Source organism: Papio anubis, chromosome 11, assembly GCF_008728515.1.
Source record: "Papio anubis isolate 15944 chromosome 11, Panubis1.0, whole genome shotgun sequence".
NCBI lineage: Eukaryota > Metazoa > Chordata > Mammalia > Primates > Cercopithecidae > Papio > Papio anubis.
In genome coordinates, this window is record NC_044986.1 from 22340456 (window position 1) to 22366680 (window position 26225).

General features: G+C 34.4%; 1 protein-coding gene across 6 annotated transcripts in view; it reads right to left on the bottom strand.

The window, feature by feature from the left end:
* Positions 1-443: 443 nt before the first annotated feature.
* SHOC2 (SHOC2 leucine rich repeat scaffold protein) overlaps positions 444-26225 on the bottom strand; it is a 100793-nt gene continuing 75011 nt past the window's right edge. For 4 of the 6 annotated variants that reach the window (XM_021944068.2, XM_017944538.3, XM_017944541.3 and 1 more), the window contains 7 exons: positions 18233-18363; positions 14025-14213; positions 11488-11610; positions 9773-9910; positions 9327-9444; positions 7324-7509; positions 444-1881 (listed from right to left, as the gene is read on the bottom strand). In XM_021944068.2, the coding sequence (XP_021799760.1) occupies positions 1802-1881; positions 7324-7509; positions 9327-9444; positions 9773-9910; positions 11488-11610; positions 14025-14213; positions 18233-18363 (965 nt within the window). In that variant the 3' untranslated portion in view covers positions 444-1801. Of the gene's footprint in view, positions 1882-5435; positions 7510-9326; positions 9445-9772; positions 9911-11487; positions 11611-14024; positions 14214-18232; positions 18364-26225 lie in introns of those variants that run through there. The other 2 variants (XM_021944069.2, XM_003904254.4) reach the window with 1 other exon arrangement.

The following is a 26225-nucleotide window of genomic DNA, read 5'->3' on the forward strand; positions in this document are numbered from 1 at the left end:
TTGTAATTTGAATAAATGATTACCCAGTCTTTAAGAAATTCCAGTAAAAAAAAGTTTAACAGTCTAATCACTTCAATCTACTAAAGCATTACAGAGCCAATAATCTAATCATTTAAATGTAATTTATTTTTATAACAGTATTCTTTTCAAGTCAGAATATTTTGTCTGTCTATTTTAGAACTAGGCCCTTCCAAAATACAGGCATTCTCTTCCTAGGCCTAAATTTTGCTAACAAAGCTAAGACTATGAAAAAAAATCTAATTCTTTAACTGGATCAGGTAAGCCACTCTGGGTCACAGATGAGTTAAAAACTAGACCTAGTAGTTATCTCAAACCTAATCTATTCCACAAAGTTAACCACAAAGTAAAGGAAAAGTTAAAGAGCAAAATGAAGAGGGAAAAACCAGCATAAACAGGTTAATTAAATAATTAAAAGTCTGGAAAAGAGCGATAAAATTTTTTTTTAATGCAGAAAAATAAGCTCAATCTTTACATGTTATTTCTAAAGAGAAGATTTAAGGGAATTAAATCTAAATAAAGAGTATAAGCAGTCCTATACTGCCCTTAACATTCTCCACCCCAATTCTTTAAGGAAATAAAATTTCTCACCTCTACTACAGCTACTTCTTGATTTTTGGAGTTCATCAGGGATTCCGTCTTTTTCCCATCGTACACAATCTCCCTAGGGAATCCTTGTTTCAATTACCATCTATATGTTGGATCATCTGTTTCCAGGCCTAACTTCCTAACATGTATGTATCCAATTGCTTACCTGGTATCTCCACTTGATTTTCCACGGGCTCTAAAACACATTCTCTTCCTACCTCTAAACAAACCAGAAGAATCTGGTCCTCTGACAAGGTTCCTTAGTTTAGTAAATACACTCAGATGCTTAAGCCACAAACCTGGGAATATTCTTTGATCCTTACCCATTTTACCCACTCAATCATTACTTCTTACTAATATGTCTTGCTAAGGGTCCCTTAAGGGTCATTCTTTCCACCCCTATTACTAAAATTCCAATCAAAGCCACTGTCATCCATCATCTGGATGACTCTAACAGTCTCTCATCTGGCCTCTTGGTCTCTAGTTGTGATATCCTTCAATCTATTCTTCTCCAGGTAGCCACAGTGGTTTTTAAAAATACATATTAAAGAATGATACCAGGAAAGATGACATTTAATCACATTGTGTAAAGGACTAGAATTTGTTGTCTTCCTTTTCTTCAGTCAATTCAATAGTTATCATTATCCTTTATCCAAAAGCTCCTTTATCCTCGTAGCTTTTGTTCTTGTGAAACATTTTAAAACACAAACTTACATAGTTTTCTTTATTAGCCAATATTATACCTTATTTTTCTAGGAAACCTGCACTCAATTTCCACCTTTAGTTACCATGACATCCTAAACAGCTGAGTCAGAGCAAACTTTCTTATGAAAGTTTACAAAAGAAAACAAAAACATTTTCTTTACATAACATGGAGATCATGATAAAAATACTATTAGGACTAGAAGGCTCAGAGCATGGGAGAATTACTTCTAAGAATTCATTTCTCCATTATAGAGCACAGTCTTCATTATAGGATATAACAACAACAACAAAATCCTGAAATTTAAGGTTTTCAAAATAGTAATATGTAAACAACATAACTATATTGAAGGACACCACTGACCATATCAAATACTATGCTGCATGTTTTTGTGCACTTATTTCTGTATACCTTCTGCATGCCATTTGCTGTTTCAAGTTTTCCAGAAGAATTTCATAGTAGTAAAAAGTCATTTCTCTCAGTTCCACATTTTTATGGTTTCATGACACTGCAAAGACTGATTTCAGGTCCAGCTTCAGTTACACACAGCATTGGAAATCTTTTCAAAGACTCTATGGCAGAACGTTTACAAATACATTATTTCCATTGAATAACAATACAGAATGACTTACTAAAATGGCAATTTTTATAAAGTCGAAATAATCAACAATATAATTCAGGTTCAAAGTATATTATGTGAAGGCTGTTTATACCTTTTAGCCTTGAATCATAATTCAGAATAGCTAAGTATTCTAAGCACAGTACAAGCCCTGTTAAACATCAGTGGAAACCTAATCTTTACCTGGAGAAAAATCCAAACTGTTAAATATATCATGTTCTTATTTAGCAATTATAAGGTAACTTTCTGAACTATGTTAAAAATGAGTTTTGAGGTGGAAGAAGAGACAAACAGCAAATGTAAAAAAAGTGTGTATTAGTATATTTTTCTATTCAAGACTAGTATTAAAATAAATTATTTGATCCACCCATAAAACATTTTTAGTAGTGGACATCAGGTTTTAAGTACTAGCTAAATTGGCAGATTTCTTGAATAATTTCTTCGAAATAATAAAAAGAAAATGGCATAGACGGCTGATGCAGATGCTACTTGTATACTGTTTAATCAGACCAGTGGAAGGTTAAATTCTCTATAATGCTTTAAAAACTTTATCTATTTTCATTTTAAGAAACAACACAGGCTGGGCGCAGTGGCTCACGCCTGTAATCCCAGCACTTTGGGAGGCCGAGGCAGGCAGATCACAAGGTCAGGAGATTGAGACCATCCTGGCTAACATGGTGAAACCCCATCTCTACTAAAAATGCAAAAAAATTAGTCAGGCGTGGTGGCAGGCACCTGTAGTCCCAGCTGCTCGGGAGACTGAAGCAGGAGAATGGTGTGACCCCGGGACGTGGAGCTTGCAGTGAGCCAAGACTGCGCCACTGCACTCCAGCCTAGGCAACAGAGCGAGACTCTGTCTCAAAAAAAAAAAAAAAAAAGAAAAGAAACATCATCAGTAATTATAAAAAGCAAATTAGATAACACAGAACATCTAAATGATGATGGTCACTGATAAAGCACCCAAAACTCTTATTAGATTTTCCAAGTAAGATGATTTTTTGGAGTACCTATAATATATAAAATGCTTCTAATGCCATTTAAATATTATTACATTATTATTAGGATTCCTAGGATGGAACTCTAACAATTTGCACAAAGACAGAATCTCCCCTCTAGCCAAACTTGCACATTGTGCAAGAAACAAACAAACAAAAAGGCTCCTTCCTTAAGGTTCTTAAGTCAGAAATGTGACATAATATACTGATTTTGTTAGAACAAGAAACTTTACCAACACCTGCTAAAAAAAAAACTGTGATAACATACAAATCTATGATGTGAATGAACATCACCCCCAGTATATTATGCTGCTGTATACTGCACAAACTGCAAAAGCTACATACTGCATGCCCTGCCCCAACTACTCTCAACAGTAGAGGCTACTCCTCCTAACAAACTTGGAAACATTTCCAGTCTGAAATACTATAAACTACTATCCAGATAAAGTCTTGATCACAGACAGGTATTTAAATTCAAAACCGTTTACATAAAGAACTTATAATATGTCAGTGGGATATTTAACAAGTGTATACAAAAGAAAGTATTTTTTAAGGGTAATGAGAACCAACTCCAGTTTTTTTAAATTTAAAAAATCCCTTATTTTTAAAGTCATTTTTTAAAGTGAAAAAATAAACCCAGAAATTTTTCTCAGAAAGGCATTCTATTCAATAACAAAGTACTGATAACTATTTTATAAAACATTCTCATATTTTCCTAATATAACAATGTTCAAGATACTCCCTTAGATACCAAGTCAATGTCACAACTCTTGCACATTCAAATTCTCCAAGATTACATAATCAACTAGATTTGCCATGCGTTTCCCAATGACTCCTAAAGACTAAACTACTCAAAAGAATAAAGCAAGAGAAAAGTTTTAGCTAAGACATTTGATACACTATCTTATCTTCTGATCAAGGCAGAAGGAGACCTTTCCTCACAAATAATTCATTTTAGTTCAAGTTTATAGATTTCAGGAATGTATACTTCTCCAGTTTATTTTGAATTATGCTATCTGCTTTCATCTAATTTTAATCATGCAAGAGTGATCATATATTCTGATTTCCTGAGACCACTGTTGCGCTGTTGGCCCTATATAACTATCGGTAGTGTCCCCTTTTCATTTCAGAAGTGTCTACTTTTATATACTTAGTTACTATACATTCTTATTAATAAACAATTATAAATTCTGCAAGGTGAAATTTGGATTCAATGCACATGGCTTAGAAATAACAGATGAGGCTGGGTGTGGTAGTTCACGCCTGTAATCCCCGCACTTGGAGAGGCCGAGGTGGGCGGATCACGAGGTCAGGAGATCGAGACCACCCTGGCTAACACGGTAAAACCTCGTCTCTACTAAAAATACGAAAAATTAGCCAACCATGGTGGCAGGCGCCCGTAGTCCCAGCTACTCGGGAGGCCGAGGCAGGAGAATCGCTTGAACATGGGAGGCGGAGGTTGCAGTGAGCCGAGATCACGCCACTGCACTCCAGCCTGGGTGACAGAGCAAGACTCTGTTTCCAAAAAAAAAAAGGAAAAAAAAGGAAATAACAGATGAAAAGCAAAAGGTTTTAACAAAAATTTACAGAAAACCTAGATAAATTTTAATGTATAATAAGTTATCTATTTTAAATGATTCAAGCTGCACAGATAAATTAGAAATTTGCATTACATTTTTTAGAGATCATTCCCATTGCAATACCTACATTTTAAGTAAAAATAAATGTTTTAAGTGTATTTTCCCTTCCTGTATCATCTACTGTTTTCATTTATATCTATAAAGTTCATAAATTATTTAGCACCTCCCCCTTGCTGTATAAAATAATCATGTGGGATTTAGAAAGTATTAAACTCTCACAAAAGGACAGCCTGACATTACCATTGCCATTTTTCTGCTACATATTAACAAAAAGCAAAGTTTAGAGCAATGTTTTTATAATATAACATCCTTGAACATTCTTATTTGCTGAGTCTCATGGAGAGACTAAATATAATTTCTTTAAAAGAAAGGCAAATTTTTGGATATGCCAATTAGTCCCATTGCAGTTTCAGGAAAAAGTATTAGCTCATATGTAGTCTTCAACAATATCCCTTATTATATTCAAACTATTTAAATATTAAATATCTTGATTTCACAGGGATATCTTAATCAGAGTTCATTTTAGTTTCTTGGTAGAAGTAATGAAATTTGTGGGCTCTTACAAGGTGACAGACTACAGAGGATATATGTTTTATACTTCTTCAAAATTTTTTATAATTTGTCATTATATTGCTTACACACAGCATGACTTCTACATGTAAGACTGATCATTTTACATTTCTGTTACAGATTAACATAAATAAAGGTGGAACAAAAATGCTTTTAGAACTCTATTTTCATTTTAAGAAACAATAACCATTTTTTTTTTAAGAAAAGACATTTAGTTACTACCTTTAAAGTTCAAGTTCCATCATCTTAATACATACACATACCTGGATACGGAATTTAAAAAACCACACATACACACAAGCTCTAGGTAGAGCTGTAATAAACAAATTCCTTTTATAAACAAAATTTTAACTGAAAAGCCACAGTAGATGGGGGAAAAAAAAAAGAAGAAAGGATATTACTTGGTAAAATCCAGTGACATCTACAATAGTTTTACAGCACATTTAAGCATTCTAGGGTTTTATATCTTCACCTGCCTTCCATTTCTTAGTTGATCCTTATAAAATCTCTAATTACAAACATAGGTTTGATCTCAAACCTAGTCATGAATTTGAGTGCCAGGAAAAGCAGAACAACAGTCCAAATTTCTATCTTAATATCCCAGCCTTAATTCAAAAATGGTTTTGTGTAAAACACAACGCCCAACTAAATGGAAAAAAAAAAAAAAAACACAAGCAGCAATATGTAATTATACAAAATAGTTATTAATTATATATGAAGTGTTTTTTAGGATGACATCCAGAACGCAACTTGCTCTGAGACTCCTCAATAATCAAATTGACTTAGACCAACAATACTGCTAAGTATTAAAAGCAGTGAAGCAAAAGAAAATATATCAAATAGTACATGCACATCTTACAGAACTTCCACTGAACTCCCCAATGGCTTCTATGCAATGTGCCTCTTTTCCATAACTGTATTAACAAATACCAAGAAAGGAAAGATGAGATTAAAAGTAATGATACTGAACTGAATTGTTTGAAGCCAGTGCCCCACATGTGGGGAAAAGTGCATTTAGTTCAGCAGCAATACAGCACAGTGTGAAGATATTGTGCTTAGACACAGATATTCCAGAATTGAAAGATGTACAAGGCAAGTCAAGATATAAAACCATAGTACACTGTTAAATAACCTTGAAACATACATATATTGCAGTTTTCAAAGAAAGACATTCATGTCATTGTACAAGGATAGGAAGAAATCCTTAAAGTTACCTACTGTAGTTTATGATATAATAAATACATATCTATATAGCATTGTATATACATATATAGATTGTGTGTGTTTATATGTAATTTATTTGCCAAATTATCCTGTTAGTTTTTGTGGATCTGCAACTTTCAGGAATGAAAAAACTCCTTTTCACTACAAGTTTCTCTTCCCCCAAACTTAAAAAATATTCATACTAGAAAAGGTCTCAATATCCTTCTCCTACCCAAAGATTCACTTCAGGTATTTCGCTTCACAACTCGTCAGAGAAGCATAATTAAAGAAATTCTAGATTTTCGACTGTAACTTTTCACTTTGCCAGTTTTTGTTTTTGTTTTTTTTAACAAACAAATACCTTTCACTATTTAAACCAGCTGATGCAAATTCTTTAGCAGAGGATTCAAACTCTAGATTTGACTGAATAAAACAGAGCAAATCAAAACAAACAAACAAAAAATCCAGTGATTTACTCTGACTGTAAACAATACATAAAATTTAAATCTCAAATCTCAAAATAAGTTAAAGAAAAATTCTACTTTCAGGGCCTACAATACTATAAAGATACAACAATTGGTAAGGGGAAAATATATATGAAAAGTTGCAACAAAATTGTTTGCCCATTATTTTTCCTAAGAGAAAGTATATCTAACTATACTACCTCTGTCCCTTAAATTTAATAACTTCATAATTTGTTGGCAAATGTTTTAAGCAAACTGGCATATCAGAATACACAACAGAAAAACATCCATCATATTCAGCAAAGAAAACTTATATAAGCCTTTTGTACAGAATTTAAAAAAAATTCTAAATGGCTATGATTCCTCTATTAGCATAAACACATAATGCAATTTTTATAAATCTGCCATATACCAATATCTACATAAATAGATACAGATATAGATAAGAAACATTAATGGCAGTCTATTTTTGAACAGTGTGTGGGACCAGCAGATTTGTATCAGACCATGGCACGATACGGACCCTGCATCTTTAAGAACTGAATGATGAAAGAAGGCCCCCCAGCAACAATCTGAGGTGGAAGGTGACTGAGTGGACAGTTCTCAATACTCATGATTGAAAGCTTGCTGCAGAGTGCCAGCTCAAAGGGAAGGCTATGCAGGTTGGGGTTGTCATTCAAATACAGTTCTTCTAGGTTCTCCAGTGTACCTGTTAAAAAAAAAAAATCAAATCAATTATTTTTTAAAAAATTAGTTGCTATTTTAAAAGTTCAACCGGGCATGATGCTATGCTGGTCATTACATATACTGAACACACATTTCCTTTAATTCTCCTTTCTTAGCTTTAAAACTCTACAACCATGGATCTCAAATTTTGCTGCATATTCAAATCAACTTGGAAGACTTTTTAAACTCCTGATGTCCAGCTCACACTCCACACAAACTAAATAAATTAGAACCCCTTCCTTTATGGTAGGTCTTCAAGCTTGGAGAGCTTTGTATTTTGAAAATACATATGCCCCATCTCCAGAGATTCTGTTTGGGATAGTTTGGCACATATATAATACTTACTTATATATATTTTTAAACTCCAAAAGTGAGCTTATTATATATTCAATGTCTATAACCACTTTTCTGTTGTACATGTAACATTTTCTCAAATTAATAGATTTCTTATGTGCAAAAGTTTTATTACTTAATATGAAGCTTTCACTGAGAGTTATCACATGTATGGCAGTAAGCCAAAACTCGATTTATGAGACCTTTAAAATTTTTTTCTTAGACTATCTTAGGATACTTGTATTCTCTAGGAAAATGTCTCAAGCAATTAAATGAGATCAGGTGAATATATATACTAGAAATATATGTGTAAATTTGCCTCATGTGTTTCCAATTTTTAAATTTCAAAATTCAGAATATTTTACAGTGGTATTTATTAGAAAACTAACAGAAATAATAACTAGTATGTAATCAATGTGTTTACATGTAAGATATTTAAGCTTCAGAACAACCCTATGAGAACTTACTATTATCATCATTTTACAGGTAAGAAACTTGAGGCTTAGGGAGTTTACATACCTTATCTAAAGTCACAAAGCCAATAAGCAGCAGCGCTAGATTTTGAATTGTCAACCATCTCCAAAACCATTTTTTTTTTAATTATACTTTAAGTTCTGGGGTACATGTACACAACGTGCAGGTTTGTTACATATGTATACATGTGCCATGCTGGTATGCTGCACCCATTAACTCAACATTTACGTTAGGTATATCTCCTAATGCTATCCCTCTCCCCTCCCCCCACCCCACGACAGGCCTCAGTGTGTGATGCTCCCCACCCTGTTTCCAAGTGTTCTCATTGTTCAATTCCCACCTATGAGTGAGAACATGTGGTGTTTACTAACCTATAGTTCCTGTGGGACAGTGCACTACAAATGGAAGAACATAATGCATAGAATTACTAATTTAAAAGCTAACATTTAATTACCATGTGACCTTAATCAAGTAATTCTCTTTATAAAGCAAGATTACAACTTGCACTGTCTAAAATTCCAGGTGGTCATGTATATTACATAAAATAATGGAAACGAAAACACTTGGAAAATGTTAAGTATTCCCAAATGTTAATATTGGTTAAATATTAATATCAATTCTAAAATCTCATAAAGAAATGTTCTTTTGGCATAAAACATTACTAATTTAATTCAACCCTGTGTAATTTTTAAATTTAGAAGGAATATAAAATAACTTCTAAATTGAGGTTATACATAAAACCTACTGGAAATGTAAGTATTCCAAAACATTCTCAAATACAGTATTAATCTTAAAACCAATCCTAACAGCCTTTAGGAATCCTAACCAAAACCAATCAACAATCAACCATCAGTGCTCTATCAAAAAAAAAATCTTAAGCCTGATATAACCTCAGTTTAAAAAACAATAGATTTGTCATATTTATCTGATATACTGCTTGAATGCACAAGAGCAAATTATTAGTACAGAGTCAAGCATTCATAGGGTTCATACCAATTTCTTCAGGAAGGTGAGTAAGTAGGTTCTCTCCAAGACCCAGATGTGTGAGATTAGTAAGGTGACCAATGCCTCTGGGAAGAGTGGTCAACTGGTTGTTTGTCAAGACTAATTTCTAGAAGATTAACAAAATAAAAGACAGTTACAAATATATTTCCTACATTTAATGTAAATTAAAATAATATGTCTAAACAATAAAATAAATTAACAGGGAAACTAGATTGGATAGAATGAGAATCACTTACATTACATATTTTTCTTTCACAAAATATCATTTGTTAGGAAAACAAAGCCAGGTTATATGAACACAAAACTCAGCCCTAATACTAGAATAGGAAAGTCTATCTGATCCAAGAATTACATCAAAATCTTAAGAAAAATGTGCAATTTAGAATGGATTCCAAAAACTTTACATAACTACAAACCACTAGGATAATGTTTACCTGTAAATCCTTAAGATATGCAATTTCATTTGGCAAGGATTCCAATTTGTTCTCTTCCAGATCTAACTCTCTTAACTTCCTAAGGTTTCCAAGACCATGGGGAAGCTTCTTTAGAAGATTGTTTGATAAGATAAGAACCTAATGAGAAATTATTGATAATTTTTAGCAAATCATGAAATGAAATTATATACTATCATTGTGTGGCTTAAAATCTATTAAGCAATGCTTATTTTCCAAACAGTGAATATTAAGGGTAATGTTCAATTATATAACATATAAAATATTTAACTTACTTTTCTAAAAAAATCACCATAGTTATTAGAAAAGAGATTTTACTTGATTATATCAAAACTAATGAAAACAAAAGAAGCAATTTAATTTTAACTACATTTCAAAAAAATTACTGAATAGTTACAAATGTTTATCTAATAGGAAACTATTTATTCAAAACCCTTACAAACCATTACTAAAGGATGGTAAAAACTAACTTCTAAACTTGCTATATCAATCCACTGTATTTATTATCTGTGGTATACTTATTATATTGAAAGCATCCTGGAAGATACTGAAGAGGGGAAAAATGGCAGAGGAAGATAGCCTTTGTTCCGATAAAGTTACAAACTAGCAGAAAGGAAGGAGACAGTACTGGGTTGGGAGAAAGAGCAATAGGTAAAACAGATGCCTAAGGTTCTGGGTAAGTTTTTATGTTCATTTATTTTCCCTAATGTTATATCACCCATAATAAATACATACAATAAGTCCGAGAAAATAATAACAGCAGTCACCATGTGACTTTACTATTTGCAAGGCACTGCACTAAATGTATTATGTGCATTATTGCATTTAATCCTAATTACAACTCTACAAGATACTCTTATTATCCCCATTTCACAGCTTAAGAAACTGAAGCTTAGGCAAGTTAAGTACATAAATATACAGAGATAATTACACTCAGCTTTGTTTGACTTCAAAGCCCATGTTTTTAGCCATTAAACCACACTATTTCACCTTATTAAATAATTTAAAAATTAGATCTTTAAAAAACATGGATATGAAGGAAATTTTAAAAAAACAATATATTTACTATTAGCAAGTGTTTTCACCAAGGGATGAAAACTCTAGGAACTCAGAAGCAGGAGAAATCATCCTTAACTGAAGAGGTGAAAATAAAATGGATCTTTAATTATGGAAAAACATACTAAAAGAAAAAAGGGGATGACAAGAGGGCATTCTAGATACAGAAAACAATAGGACTAAGCTTAGAGGGCTAGAAATCGGCATACCAGATTTACAACAAAGACAATAATCAATGAGTAAATAAAATAGCAGGTGGATAATTAGGATGAAAAAGTATGATAAAGCATTCTAAATGACAGTCTGAGAATCGATAATTATTTTGGTAGACAATAGTGTAGTTTTTAAACAGACTAAAGAAAAAAATTGTTCTAAAAGATGCTTTTACAGAACTTTTCTTTTAGAGATATTAATACTTTATGGCACTCAAACATACCAACTTTTAGTAGGCAAGAGAAATTCAAAAGGACTGAATCTAGACTATTTAAGTCAACACTTCGTTATCCTATTAGGGTTGTACGTTTAAGTGAGTTCTAACATTTCTAATTATAATCTTCACCCAAACAGAAATTGTTTATTTCAATTTGAAATTTTTAAATGAGATAAGTATGGAAGGTTCTGAGGTGCTCATTTATACTAACCTCAAGAGAAACGAGACCAGACACATCCTCAGGGATCTTTGTGAGCTGATTAGTGGCTAAATTCAATTCTACCATACTGGTCCAAGTTCCAAAATCCAAGGGAAGTGATGTTAATTGATTGTCCTGGCAAAGACAAAAAGAAGCATCCAAGGTAGAACCACAAAAACAAAGTTCCATATACACTTGTTGCTTCAGAAAGAGAATTCTTAACTAAACAAAATCTTACTCTCCTTTTTGATATTTAAATATAGAAAGAAAAAAAAATCAGCAACAGAAAACTCTAAGCCTCCAAAGTTTTTTATACAGTAATGAGGCTTTTATTTGGGAGTTAAACTGGAAGTTTGTTCCTTATGTGATTGTAATGGAAATAGAAAAATACATTATACAGAGAAACACTGGAGATTTCAAAGATCCTATAAATATGTTTTTACCATTTCACAATATGTAGAAATCACTGAATAAAATATAAATGCTCAAATAAAGATATGAAAACAATAGAATAAGACACATCTAATCACATCCCATGAGGAAACCAGAATGAACTCAGGAATTCTTGAGGTGCTAAGCAGTAAAGTAGGGGAGGAAAATAGTCTTAAAAAGACAACAAATTAAATAATTAAAACACGAATCAGGTATTTACCATTTCACTTTAAAAATCCATAAGAAAAAAATGGTAAAATATATTCATCGCTGAAACAGAGGAAACAGTAAATATGGTCTTAATTTGGTTTAAAAATTAGACACGGCTGTTCACAGAAAAAAAGTATGCCACTTTAATTCACTTATAAAGTACACTTTCATCAATAATGTCTTGTACCACATTGTTGTGTGTTAGGGGTATTGGTCCTGGGAGAGGATAATCAACACCCCATCCAGCTCAATACCAACGATATATGCCAGTATGTTAACAGTGATGCTACCTCAGTGGCAGTATTATTTTATATCCTTTATGTCAATCTGTATCTTTAAAATTAGCTGCATTGCACATGGATTGTCTCATTTCACACAAAATGACCCACAAAAGAAATCCCAAGGAGCAAACATTCTTTTGAAAACCAGCTTTTTCTTTTATTGTAATATTTAAACTTGTTATCTATTTAATATTTAAGCTTATTACCTATGTATGCCTAAACTACTGACACTTATAGTATGATTTATAAGGTATTTTCATTTTTAAAAATTTACTACTGGTACTTACATGCAAATGCATAAACTAATGAACCCCTGAACTACTGTGTTTTAAGCCTATTACTACAAAATGAATGTTCAGAATCAACACCATTACCACTGCTAAATCTCATATAACCAGACTGATTAACAAGAAATTTTACAATTGTTAAAACTGTAAGAGTATCTTGAATTTCCATTAGTTTACTTATTATATACTTCCAAAGAATCATCATAAAAGATACGTACCATATTTATGAGCAAGTGTGGATGTAATTTAAAAATTGTACATTTAAGATTATAGTTTAAAGAACCACAACTATGTTCAAACGGTTCATCATGACAGGAAGAATACTATTAGCTATGTGGTCAATTCAGTTATCTTCTTTGGGCCTAAAGTTTGTCCAGTACAAATTAAATCACTGAACTTGGTAATTTTCCATTTGTTTTCTCCTTTTGCAATAAATTGCATTACAAAAGTGAAACTCGATCACTGTAAGCAAAAGGAAACTAACGTTCACCCATAAATAATTCTGATCTCTAAACATTTTGGCAAAAACCAGCTATATGTATAAATATAAAGATCTTTAATATATAATTAAGCATATTAAAAACAGCTTTCAAAAACTCTGGGTGGGAAAATATTTTTTACATGCTTTAACTTTCTTCCACTTGATGAAATGAGAATATTTCAACTAGTATGTAGTGTTCTTTTAGACCAAAATATCATTTTTAATGGCTCCACAGTATTCCACTAAAGACAAATTACTTAACAAAATTAAATCTCTATTAATAAGTTGGTACCTATGAAATAGATGGCTCTGCAATACATATCCCTACAACTATACTTTTACAGATATTCATATTTCCTATTTTGTGGGGGATAGGGAACAGGTTCTTGCTTTCTTCACCAGGCTGGAGTGCAGTGGTGCCACCATAACTCACTGCAGCCTTGAACTCCCAGGCTCAAGCAATCCTCCTGCCCCTGCCTTCCATGTAGCTGGTACCACAGGCCAGCTAATTTTTAAAAATTTTTTTGCGAGACAAGGTCTCACTATATTGCCCAAGCTGGTCTTGAACGCCTAGCCTCCAGGGATCCTCCCACCTTAGCCTTCCAAAGCACTGGGATTACAGGTGCATCAGCCACTGAGCTGGACAATGATTATTTCTTTAGGACAAATTCCTAAGGGTATGCACAGTTCTAAGATATTTGTTATCTGATACAAAGTACCCTGAAATGTCTTATTATCAGTTTAGACCCATCAGCAAGGTACAAGTACCCACTCCCCACACAATTAGAAAAAACATAAATATTAGTGGAAGTACCAGTTAAAGCAATTCCTTCCCCTAATAAACAAATATATGCTTACCTTCATATTCAGCTTACTTAATACTTTTGCTCTGGAGAAAATTCCAAATGGAATTTTATTGATTCGATTGTGTTCCATGTTGAGGGAATAGATGGTAGAAAACTGAGATGGACCACCCACTGGATATAACTGGAAGCAATTCCTAGCTAAGGTCAAACTATTCAGTTTCACAAGACTTGATAAAAGACTCTGTAAAAAAAAAAAAAAAAATGAAATAAACATAAGAATTAGAACTGTGATGAGACTCATTTTGTATAGAACAGCAGTCTCAACACAAATGCCTCAAAGGGCTTTGGGGGTGACAAATGACAAAGACTGGTTAGGGCAGTCTGTGACACCTCTTTACAGGGACAGTCACTACATAGCTCTAGCAGATTGGTACCTTGCAGAAATGTGGAACCAATGTAGACTTCCAGATTTTATAGGAGGAAACAGAACATTTTTCCAATTTTTATTCTTTGGCTTCAATTTATTTAAAACCCTGTATGGAATAAGGAAAACATGTCTGTGTGTGGAGAGGTGCCTCATGGGTGACTAATTTGAAATTTCTACATTGCAGAAACTTTAGTGTCAGACAGTTCCAGGTCTGAGTCCTGCCTCTGCCACTGGCTGTGTGACAAATCCTACCTAGTCTTAAGTTATATACCTATCTCTAAATTATTGAGATTAACATAATGATTCCTTTTAGGGAACATTAAATTCAGGAGATAATTATGCTTCCTGATACTGTATAATACACCGCTTTTCTATATGGTAAAATTTCTGAGGGCATATATGTACCCATTAAATAAGTATTTACTTAGCACATAACCCCATCTTCCCCTACTTTAGACTCCCACCATTTAACCAAAGTATTAAATATTCAGGTATTACCAAAGAATCTCTGCAGTTAAGAAGTACATAGATAAGAAATAATTAGAAAATAATATATGACTGTATATAATCAATAATCAATTACATAGAATAGGCTCTTGCTATTCAGTCTGGGCCAAGGAAAAGCAGTATCAGCATCCCCTGGGAGCTTGTGAGAAATGCAGACTCTTGGGCCCCACTGCCACTGAATCATAATATGCAGTTTAACAAGATTCCCAGGTGATCTGCATGCTCATTAACATCTGAGAAATACTAGTAAAGGCTATAAATTGTTTTGAATCTTGACTCTATCTTTAAATAGCTTGTGACTTTGGCAAGTTATTTTTCTGAACCTAGTGTATCATTATTTAAATAACAATATTTTATGGGTCATAGGGAAGACTAAAAGCGATAAAATACATAAATAACTTTACAATACCTAGCAGGGAGTAAGTGCTTAAATTTTAAATCCTTTCTCTATTTAAATTCAAAGCAAGGAATACTGGAATAACTGGAAAAATAGGATGAAAGTTGACAGCTAGATCTTGAAGGATGAAAACATTTCAAAATACTCAGAGAAATAGAAGAAACACTCTAGATTCAAAGTAAAAGCACAAGCAGGGAGAAGCAAGCACTGTGTGAGGTATGTATGTTTTTTAAACAATGTTCAAACTTCAGCTGTCCACCATCAGCAAATTGAAAACTTAGTACTTGAGGTGACAGTGTAATTGGCAAAGCCATCTGAAGGAATGAAGTAACTATATAATTGAGGATATACCTATACAGAGAACTGAAACTTGTTTCTTTATACTGTATCTTAAGAAGCTACCCTTAAAATTTGTGTATTGTTGTATACAAACAAAAGGAACAACAGAGGTAAAACTGTGGCCAGAAAACTGCATGGCAGTCGATTCACGAAAAATCTCTACGGGCTACTCAATTGAAAATAAAGGAGTTTTACTGAGCCTCATGGCAAAAAATGTGATTCTTTTTATTCTTACAACTGACTTACTTTATTGAATTGACTCATATGATAAAATGTTAATATTGAATATATTTGAGAAGGGGCAACAAGAAGGCAGCTCTTCGAGCTCTCATTTCTTAGTCACATTGTGAAACAGGGGTTGCTTATCTTTTTTTTTGGTTAGAATCAGACACATCTAGGCTCCTATTTTATACCTTCTACTAAGTTTTGTCAACTTTGGTGAATTAATTAGATAATCAATACACCTCTTACCATACTTCCAGAAAAATATCTAAGGTAACAAATTCGGCCAAAAATATAACTTCTCTTAAGCCTTATTTTGCTGCTTGATGAGGATACTCCAATAACTAGTAGGTTTATGACAAAGATTAAACAAGATAGTACATGTAGAGTACCTAGACTCATGCCTTGGGACTATGTGGTTCAAATTATTAAGTTCCTTTTACTTATATGTAGACATCTATATTAAAATAAGTCCATTTTCAGACAGTCTTCAAATGACAAAATAGTCATTTTAGCAGCTCTGATTTCAGCTATTTAATATGCCCTTATTGAAAACCACTTTCATGATTTCTTGCCTAACCCAGCTTGGGTATCTTATAAGTGCTATCTAATGGATTTTATTGTTTTCCTCACTATAAATGCAGATAATTTCACATTTGCATTGAGACTATGCTGCTTCCAAAGCACACTGATTACTTTTAAATTAAGATTTCATACTTTCCCATATTCAGTGGGACTGGGAGTGGGGCCCAAGAGTCCACATTTCTAACAAGCTCCCAGGAAAATCCATATTTCCTAACAGGTACCCAGTAATTATTAGTTTCACTTCACTGACAATAAGACTGGATATGTATTAATTTAAATTTTTTCACTTTTTTTTTTTTTTTTTTGAGACAAAGTCTCCCTCTGTTGCCCAGGCTGGAGTGCAGTGGCGTGACCTCAGCTCACTGCAATCTCTGCCTCCTGGGTTCAAGTCATTCTCCTACCTCAGCCTTCTGAGTAGCTGGGATTACAGGTGCCCGCCGCCTCACCCAGTTAATTTTTTGTATTTTTAATGGAGACAGGGTTTTGCCAAGTTGGCCAGGCTGGTCTTGAGCTCCTAACCTCAAGTGATCCACCTGCCTCGGCCTCCCAAAGTGCTGGGATTACAAGTATTAGCTACAGCGCCTGGCCTTAAAGAATCTTGGTTCTTAATTCGATTACACACACACACTCAGAAAAACTACCAAGTCAAAACATAGTAGCAGCACTTACATAAGACATTTTTTGTTACAAAAAAAAGACTTTGCAAAGCTCAATCAATCAGTAAGTCCACAATTCTTCTGTTACATTACTACAGTGAGATATGCTTGAACAACTATAAGCAAACATCCATTGTTGACATGCTAAAATAGGTAGGAAAATAAGGAAAGTCAATAGTAAAAGACTAATAATAATATTGATAAAGACAACTTTAAAAGAAGAGTATTATATTGGCTGGCCACGGTGGCTTACGCCTGTAATCTCAGCACTTTGGGAGGCCGAGGCAGGTAGACCACTTGAGGTCAAGAGCTCGAGATCAGCCTGGCCAACATGGTGAAACCCCCATCTCTACTAAAAATACAAAATTAGCCTGGTGTGGTAGTGCCTTTTATCCCAATTACTTGGGAGGCTGAGGCAGGAGAATCACTTGAACCTGGGAGGCAGAGGTTGCAGCTGAGCCGAGATCGCGCCATTGCACTCCAGCCTGGGCAACGGGAGCTAAACTCTGCCTCAAAAAAAAAAAAAGTATTATATCTTACCCAATTAATCCCTAAGCAAAATAAGTGAAAATACTTTTCTAATAGAATCAACAAAACCTAAAAATGTGTTTTAAAAAAAGATTCTGGCAATTGTTTTATACTAAATAGGCCTTAATATTATTGCATAAACAAGGTAATAATTTGAGTCACAGGAGAATTGCTGCTAATATTAATTTTGATGATAGACAATGCATTCTGTATCACTTATCATCTTTCTTTTTATAACTGAACTGGATAGGGTAGTTGAATTTTAAAACCAGCCATATAGCTTTTCCTTAATACCTTTACTGTCAGTTCCCAAAATGAAATGAGATTTACATGGTGCTAAAGTAGAATACAGCACACTTACTTTTCTCCTAGTTTTTCCCTTTTTCTTTGCATTAAAAAAAATAAAAACTTAATAGGTTCATATACCCATTCTTTCTTGTTTGGAGTTACTTTAGCAGTGGTGGTACATCCACAGCATACTCATTATTTAAACAATCTCAATGACCAACTTATTTACCCTGCTATAAAGATTTACTAGCTTTCCTTGAATTATCTTGCAGACTCACTTCAAATCTTGTTTTCTCTAATCCACTTCTTACCTCTGGTAAAGTAGAAATGTTATTGTTCTCTAAATTTAATTCTTCAAGTGCACTGCATTTTGATAATGATCTGGGTATTGCTGACAGTCTGTTATATCTCAGACCAAGACGACTTAAACTGGACAGGTTTCCTGTAAACACACACAAAAAAAGAAATTTATTTTTTACAAAATCTGATGAGCCTCTCACTGTCACAGGCTATGTACTAACTATTTAAAAATTAAAGTACTGTTTCAGCAAGATCCTTAACTTCTAGCACAAGGAACCCACACTACACTATCGATTAGGATGAAACTGAAATCACTTTTATGCTCACTTGTCTCGGAGAAATAAGGAAATATACAGCTATAAGTTAGTTTTTAAATGAACAATTAGATAAAGTATTGGCATACTTTAACAAGTTAATCTTTAGATAAGGCCTAATTTAACTGCATCAAAGCTGTGTATATTTTAAACTTACAATAATTATTCCATTTGTTCTATGTTATGATGATCCAATTTAGAACAAGTAGTTATATATAAGTATGTACACGTAATTTTGGAGAAGAAATTTCCAAATTTCTAAAATAGTATTGTTTAAAACATAAATTATTTACTGAGATCAGAAAGCTTCAATACTGAAAAGTTGGCCTGATGGTAAAAAATTTCTCAACTCCTTCCCCAAAACTTACAAACTGAAGTGAAAGTTATAGTCTCTTTTATCTAAGCATATCCAGCTTGAGCACAAAATAGCCATTATTGAATTTTTAAAAAGCAGAGCATTTTCTTTTCTTTTCTTTTTTGAGACTGAGTCTCACTCTATCGCCCAGGCTGGAGTACAGTGGTGTAATCTCAGCTCACTGCAACCTCCACCTCCTGGGTTCAAGCGATTCTCCTGCCTCAGCCTCCCAAGTAGCTGGGATTACAGGCGCCCACCACCACACCCAGCTAATTTTTGTATTTTTAGTACAGACGAGGTTTCACCATGTTGGCCAGGCTGGTCTTGAACTCCTGACCTTAAGTGATCTGCTGCCTGGAACTCCCAAAGTGCTGGGATTACAGGCGTGAGCCACTGCGCCCAGCTGAGCATTTTATTTTCTAGGTATTTTCGATTTTTCTTGCCAAGACTACATGGCCAGCTATATATAATGAATGATGAATATAATGACTTCTGTTATCATAAATGGTTCAACTCAAATTCAATTCTGCAAACAATATACATTAAAAATAAGTTAATTTTGATACAAAAAAAGCTAACAAGACAAGAATTTAGTCCAACATGCTATTTTGCTGTGGCTGATTAATTTCTTTTTTCACTTCAAATCACAACTGTTGCTATGAGATACTTGGATGGGCCAGGTTAAAATGCCAAATGCAGCCTTTACTTTTAAATTAAACAGTTATTTCCAGTGTTAGAAATTACAGAAGTGGATGCCTGTGTCAACACTTAACTTCTTGGAGATAAGTATTTTGAGGCCTTTCAGCCTTCGCAACCTCTTGATGTCCATTTCTTTCCTTTTGCTTTAATCATTGTTCAAAAAGCTGTCATATGATCAACTTTCTTAGATGCAATATTACTACAATACTTACAGAAAACATACATTAGTCTATAGCATAAGTTAAGCCTTGACACCTTAAGAGGGCACTCATTATGCCTCATGATCCTTATCTGGTCATCAATCATCTGCATCTTTTCTTCTTGTGGAAAGTATCAAGCGAGTGAAGTTACACATAATGAATAATTGGAGCTAATTTTTAGCCTTTACATTTTCAAGATAAGAATCAGTCACTGATAAAAAAATACTCCTAATTCTATGTCATAAGTTGTCAACTATAATGCAGAAAAATGTAACAACCACTTCAATTCTTCCAATTAGAACTATTCCATAGGTATGCTATGTTCATTTATTAATACATCACTTTTGTACAATAGTGTTTGGAAACTGGGCCAAGAGTTTACTAGGTCTATCTAATTAAGTGAGATTCCAACTGGCATAAAGTTGAATACAAAAGCAACAATAAAAAACCACCACTTAGCAAAGACAAGTTAATTTAGTCTTTAAAATGCTTTGTAAATTAACTAAGAATGCTTCACTTAGTGACTTCATCAGAAGCGTCTTTCTGATGACACTCTGGTGAGACGTGTCAATTCTGCAGGAGAAAAAAAAATTGACTTTCCAAAGCCTCAGAAAATTCAGTGGTTAGAAATATGAACGAGAATATTCACTACTGCTATCACTGCGTTAGGCCAGGCGTGGTGGTTCACACCTGTAATCCCAGCACTTTCAGAGGTCGAGGCAAGTGGATCACTTGAGGTCAGGAGTTCAAGACCAGCCTGGTCAACATGGTGAAACCCCGTCTCTACTAAAAATACAAAATTATCCGGGCATGGTGGTGCACGCCTGTAGTCCCAGCTACTTGGGAGGCTCAGGAAGGAGAATGGCTTGAACCCGGGAGGAGGAGGTTGCCATTAGCTGAGATTGCGCCATTGCACTCCAGCCTGGGCGACACAGCAAGACTCCATCTCATTTAAAAAAAAAAAAAAGACAATAAAAATGTTACTTAAAAGCTGGGTTGGCAGAAAATAATTTGCTTTATGACAAAATATGTTAATTAAGTCATATAATGGCAAAAATAGGGACAATCTAAATATTCAACAATAGAAGAATAATTATTTAAATTAGAAGCATCACAATGTAATAGAAAAACCGAAGTATTTTATATTATTTATATGTCCATGGGCAAGTTATTTAACCTCTCTGTGTCAGTTCCTTATCCATAAAGTGGAAATAATGCCACACACCTAACAGGGTAGCTCTAGGGGTTAGATATAACATGCATAAGATACTTAGCACCATGACTAATAGATACATAATAGATGTTCAAATATATAATTTTCATTCTATAGTATGTCTATATTCTGCAATATTTTGTACATATTAAAGTTGTTATAAAAAGTTTTAAGATGTGAAAGACTTTAGGTATGATGTTAAGTTGGGGGAAAAAAGCATGATAAAATTGTGTATTTTGTATAATTTCAACAACGTAAGAAACAGGCACGCAAAAAAAGGGAAAGAAAATGTATCAAAACTAACCGTTATCTCTGCATGGCAGAATTACGGAAGAACAATTAAAAATTTGTTTCATTTTGTCTGCATTTTTCCTAATTTTCTATATTTTAAAATTTTTTAAAATTTTGATAAGAATAGATCTATAGTTCTTTAATTGCGATGTTAGAGTGTCAATTTCTTTGATCTTCCTCGCTTTCTCTTGTGGCATTAGTGCTATAAATTTCCCTCTGCACACTGCTTTTAAATGTGTCCCAGAGATTCTGGCATGTTGTATCTTTGTTCTCATTGGTTTCAAAGCAACATCTTTATTTCTGCCTTCATTCTCATATGCAATCTGTGCAGTCATTCAGAGCAGGTTGTTCAGTTTCCATGTAGTTGAGCAGTTTTGATTGAGTTTAGTCCTGAGTTCTAGTTTGATTGCACTGCGGTCTGAGACAGCTTGTTATAATTTCTGTTCTTGTACATTTGCTGAGGAGTGCTTTACTTCCAATTATATGGTCAATTTTAGAATAAGTACGATGTGGAAGTTGAGAAGAATGTATATTCTGTTGGATTTGGGGTGGAGAGTTCTAGATGTCTATTAGGTCTGCTTGCTGCAGAGATGAGTTCACCTCGACATCCTTGTTAACTTTCTGTCTCAAGGATCTGTCTGAATGCTGACAGTGAGTGCCAGGCTCACAGTTATTTGCAAGGGAGCTCAAGCCCTCAGGTCTCTATGACTCTGTTTTATGAATCTGGGTGCTCCTGTATTGGGTGCATATATTTAGAGAGTTAGTTTTCCTGTTGAATTGATCCCTGACCATTATGTAATGGCCTCTTGTCTCTTTTGATCTTTGATGGTTTAAAGTCTGTTTTATCATCAGAGACTAGGATTGCAAATCCCTGCTTTTTTTGTTCTCCATTTGCTTGCAATCTTCCATCCCTTTTATTTTGAGCCTATGTATGTCTCTGCGCGGTGATGGGTCTCCTGAATACAGCAGACTGATGTCTTGACTTCATCCAGTTTGCCAGTCTGTGTCTTTTAATTGGAGCATTTAGTCCATTTACATTTAAGGTTAAGATTGTTATGTGTGAACTTGATCCTGCCATTATGATATTAACTGTTATTTTACTGCGGCTGATGCAGTTCTTCCTAGCCCTCATTGGTCTTTACATTTTGCATGTTTTTGCAATGGCTGGTACCGTTGTTCCTTTCCATGCTGGAGTGCAAGCCCTTCAGGGTTCCCTGGCAGGCCTAGTGGGTGACAAAATCTCTAAGCATTTGCTTATCTGTAAGGATTTTATTTAAGCAAGAGCAACACATTCCAAAGCTAGCAGAAGGCAAGAAATAACTAAGACGAGCAGAACTGAAGGGAGATAGGACACAAAAACCCAAAAAAATCACTTGAACCAGGAGTTGGTTTTTTGAAAAGATCAACAAAATTGACAGACCACTAGCAAGACTAATAAAGAAGAAAAGAGAGAAGAATCAAATCGACGTTAATTAAAATGATAAAGGGGATATCACCACCGACCCCACAGAAATACAAACTACCATCAGAGAATACTATATAAACACCCTAATGCTAAAATAAACTGGAAAACCTAGAAGAAGGATAATTTCCTGACACTTACACTCTTCCAAGACTGAACCAGGAAGGTGCTGAATCCCTGACAGACCAATACGTAGGCTCTGAAATTGAGGCACAATTAATAGCCTACCAACCAAAAAAAGTCCAGGACCAGATGGATTCACAGCCGAATTCTACCAGAGTGGGGTATAAGGAGGAGTTGTTCATTCCTTCTGAAACTATTCCAATCAATAGAAAAAGAGGGAATCCTCCCTAACTCATTTATGAGGCCAACATCATCCCATACCAAAGCCCAGCAGAGACACAACAAAAAGAGAATTTTAGACCAATATCCCTGATGAACATCGATGCAAAAATCCTCAATAAAATACTGGCAAAACCGATTCAACAACACATCAAAAGCTATCCACCATGATCAAGTGGGTTTCATCCCTTGGATGGGCAATGGTTCAACATTCAAATCAATAAACATAATCCAAAGCATATAAACAGAACCAAAGACAAGAACCACATGACATCTCAATAGATGCAGAAAAGGCTTCAATGTACCAACAGCTCCTTCATGCTAAAAATAATAAATTCGGTATTGATGGAACGTAATTCCTCAAAATAATAAGAGCTATTTATGACAAACCCACAGCCAATATCATACTGAATGGGCAAAACTGCCAAAAATTCCCTTGAAACTGGTACAGACAGGGATGCCTCCCTCTCACCCACTCCTATTCAACATAGTGTTGGAAGTTCTGGCTAGGGCAATTAGGCAAGAGAAAGAAATCAGGGTATTCAGTTAGAAAAAGAAGAAGTCAAATTGTCCCTGTTTGCAGATGACATGATTGTGGGCATGAAAACCCCATTGTCTCAGCCCAAAATCTCCTTAAGCTGATAGCAACTTCAGCAAAGTTCAGGATACAAAATTAATGTGCAAAAATCACAAGCATTCTTATACACCAATAATAGACAAACACAGAGCCAAATCATGAATGAACTTCCATTCACAATTGCTTCTAAAGAGAATAAAATACCTAGGAATCCAACTGGACAAGGGATGTAAAGGACCCTCTTCAAGGAGAACTACAAACCACTGCTCAGTGAAATAAAAGAGGACACAAACAAATGGAAGAACATACCATGCTCATGGATAGGAAGAATCAATATCGCGGAAAATGGCCATACTGCCCAAGGTAATTTATAGATTCAATGCCATCCCCATCAGCTACCAATGAGTTTCTTCTTCACAGAATTGGAAAACTGCTTTAAAGTTCATATGGAACCAAAAGAGCCTCAAGATTCCAAGACAATCCTAAGTCAAAAGAACAAAGCTGGAGGCATCACGCCACCTGACTTCAAACTATACTACAAGGCTACAGTAACTGGTAAAACAGCATGGTACTGGTACCAAAACAGAGATATAGACCAATGGAATGAGAACAGAGTCCTCAGAAATAATACCACACATCTACAGCCATCTGATCTTTGACAAACCTGAGAAAACAAGAAATGGGGAAAGGATTCCCATTTAATAAATGGTGCTGGGAAATTGGCTAGCCATCAGTAGAAAGCTGAAACTGAACCTTCCTTTACTCCTTATAATGCAGTGTACTAATTCAAGATGGATTAGAGACTTAAATGTTAGACCTAATACCATAAAAATCCTAGAGGAAAACCCAGGTAGTAAATTATCTAGGACATAGGCATAAGCAAAGACTTCATGTCTAAACACCAAAAGCAACGCGAGCAAAAGCCAAAATTGACAAATGGGATCTCATTACTAAACTAAAAGAGCTTCTGCACAGCAAAGTTAAAACACCATCAGAGTGAACATCAGGCAACCTACAGAATGGGAGAAAATTTTTGCAATCTACTCATCTGGACAAAGGGCTAATATCCAGAACCTACAAAGAACTCCAACAAATTCTACAAGAAAACAAACAACCCCATCAAAAGTGGGCAAAGGATATGAACAGACATTTTCTCAAAAGAGGACATTCATACAGCCAACAGACATATGAAAAAGCTCATCATCACTGGCCATCAGAGAAATGCAAATCAAACCACAATGAGATACCATCTCACACCAGTTGTGAATACATCATCAAAAAGTCAGGAAACAACAGGTGCTGGAGAGGATGTGGAGAAATAGGGAACACTTTACCTGTTGGTGGATTGTAAACTAGTTCAACCATTATGGAAAAACAGTATGGCGATTCCTCAAGGATCTGAACTAGATGTACCATATGACTCCAGCCATCCCATTACTGGGATATACCAAAGGATTATAAATTATGCTGCTATAAAGACAACATGCACACGATGTTTATTGCAGCACTATCTTCACAATAGTAAAGACTTGAATCAACCCAAATGTCCATCATCAGTGACAGATTGATTAAGAAAATGTAAGTAATACATACACCTCATGGAATACTATGCAGCCATAAAAAGGATGAGTTTAAGGCCCTTGTAGGGACATGGATGCAGCTGGAAACCATCATTCTTAGCAAACTATCACAAGAACAGAAAACCAAACACCTGCGATACCCTCACTCATAGGTGGGAACTGAACAACGAGATCACTTGGACTCAGGAAGGGGAACATCACACACCGGGCCTATCATGGGAGGGGGAGGGGGAGTGGATACTGGGAGTTATACCTGATGTAAAATGACGAGTTGATGGGTGCAGCAGACTAACATGGCACAAGTATACATATAACAAACCTGCATGTTATGCACATACCCTACAACTTCTTTAAAGTATAATAATAAATAAATTAAAAAAAAAATAAAATAAAATAAAAAAAATAAAAAAAAAAAAAGAATAGATCTATAATTCTAAAGTCATCCTAATTTTTTAAAAAATTGTGACATCCTTCCACCATCCTTTTTCTTTTGGATGAATATTTTACATTACAGAGATATTTTATATAATGTGACCAATTTGCATTATATGCCTGTACATGTTTTTAATAGTATATTAGACAATATATTGCAGGTTATTTCACTTAATTCTGGTTTCTAAGTCAATTTGTTTTAAAGTTCAAAATGTGCTATCTTAACAATGCAAAGACCAAGGGGGAAAATGCCAATAAACAGTATACATCATTTGCCAAATAAAGAACAAAATAAAAATGCCCAAAATTCATTTTAGAATTCCTAGTTTCCTGATATTTAACTCACTTAACTCTACGCTCTGTGATAAAGCTCTACCCACCTCTTGACAAGTGCACAGGCACACCCACGGCACTGTGCCAACACCTCTATCGTCATGATTACACCATATTATAAATGTTTATTTCATGTCTATGTCCATTTTTAGACTTAGTGAGCTATCCACTGTCAGAACCCTAGTGCAGAGCCAGACACTGGTAAT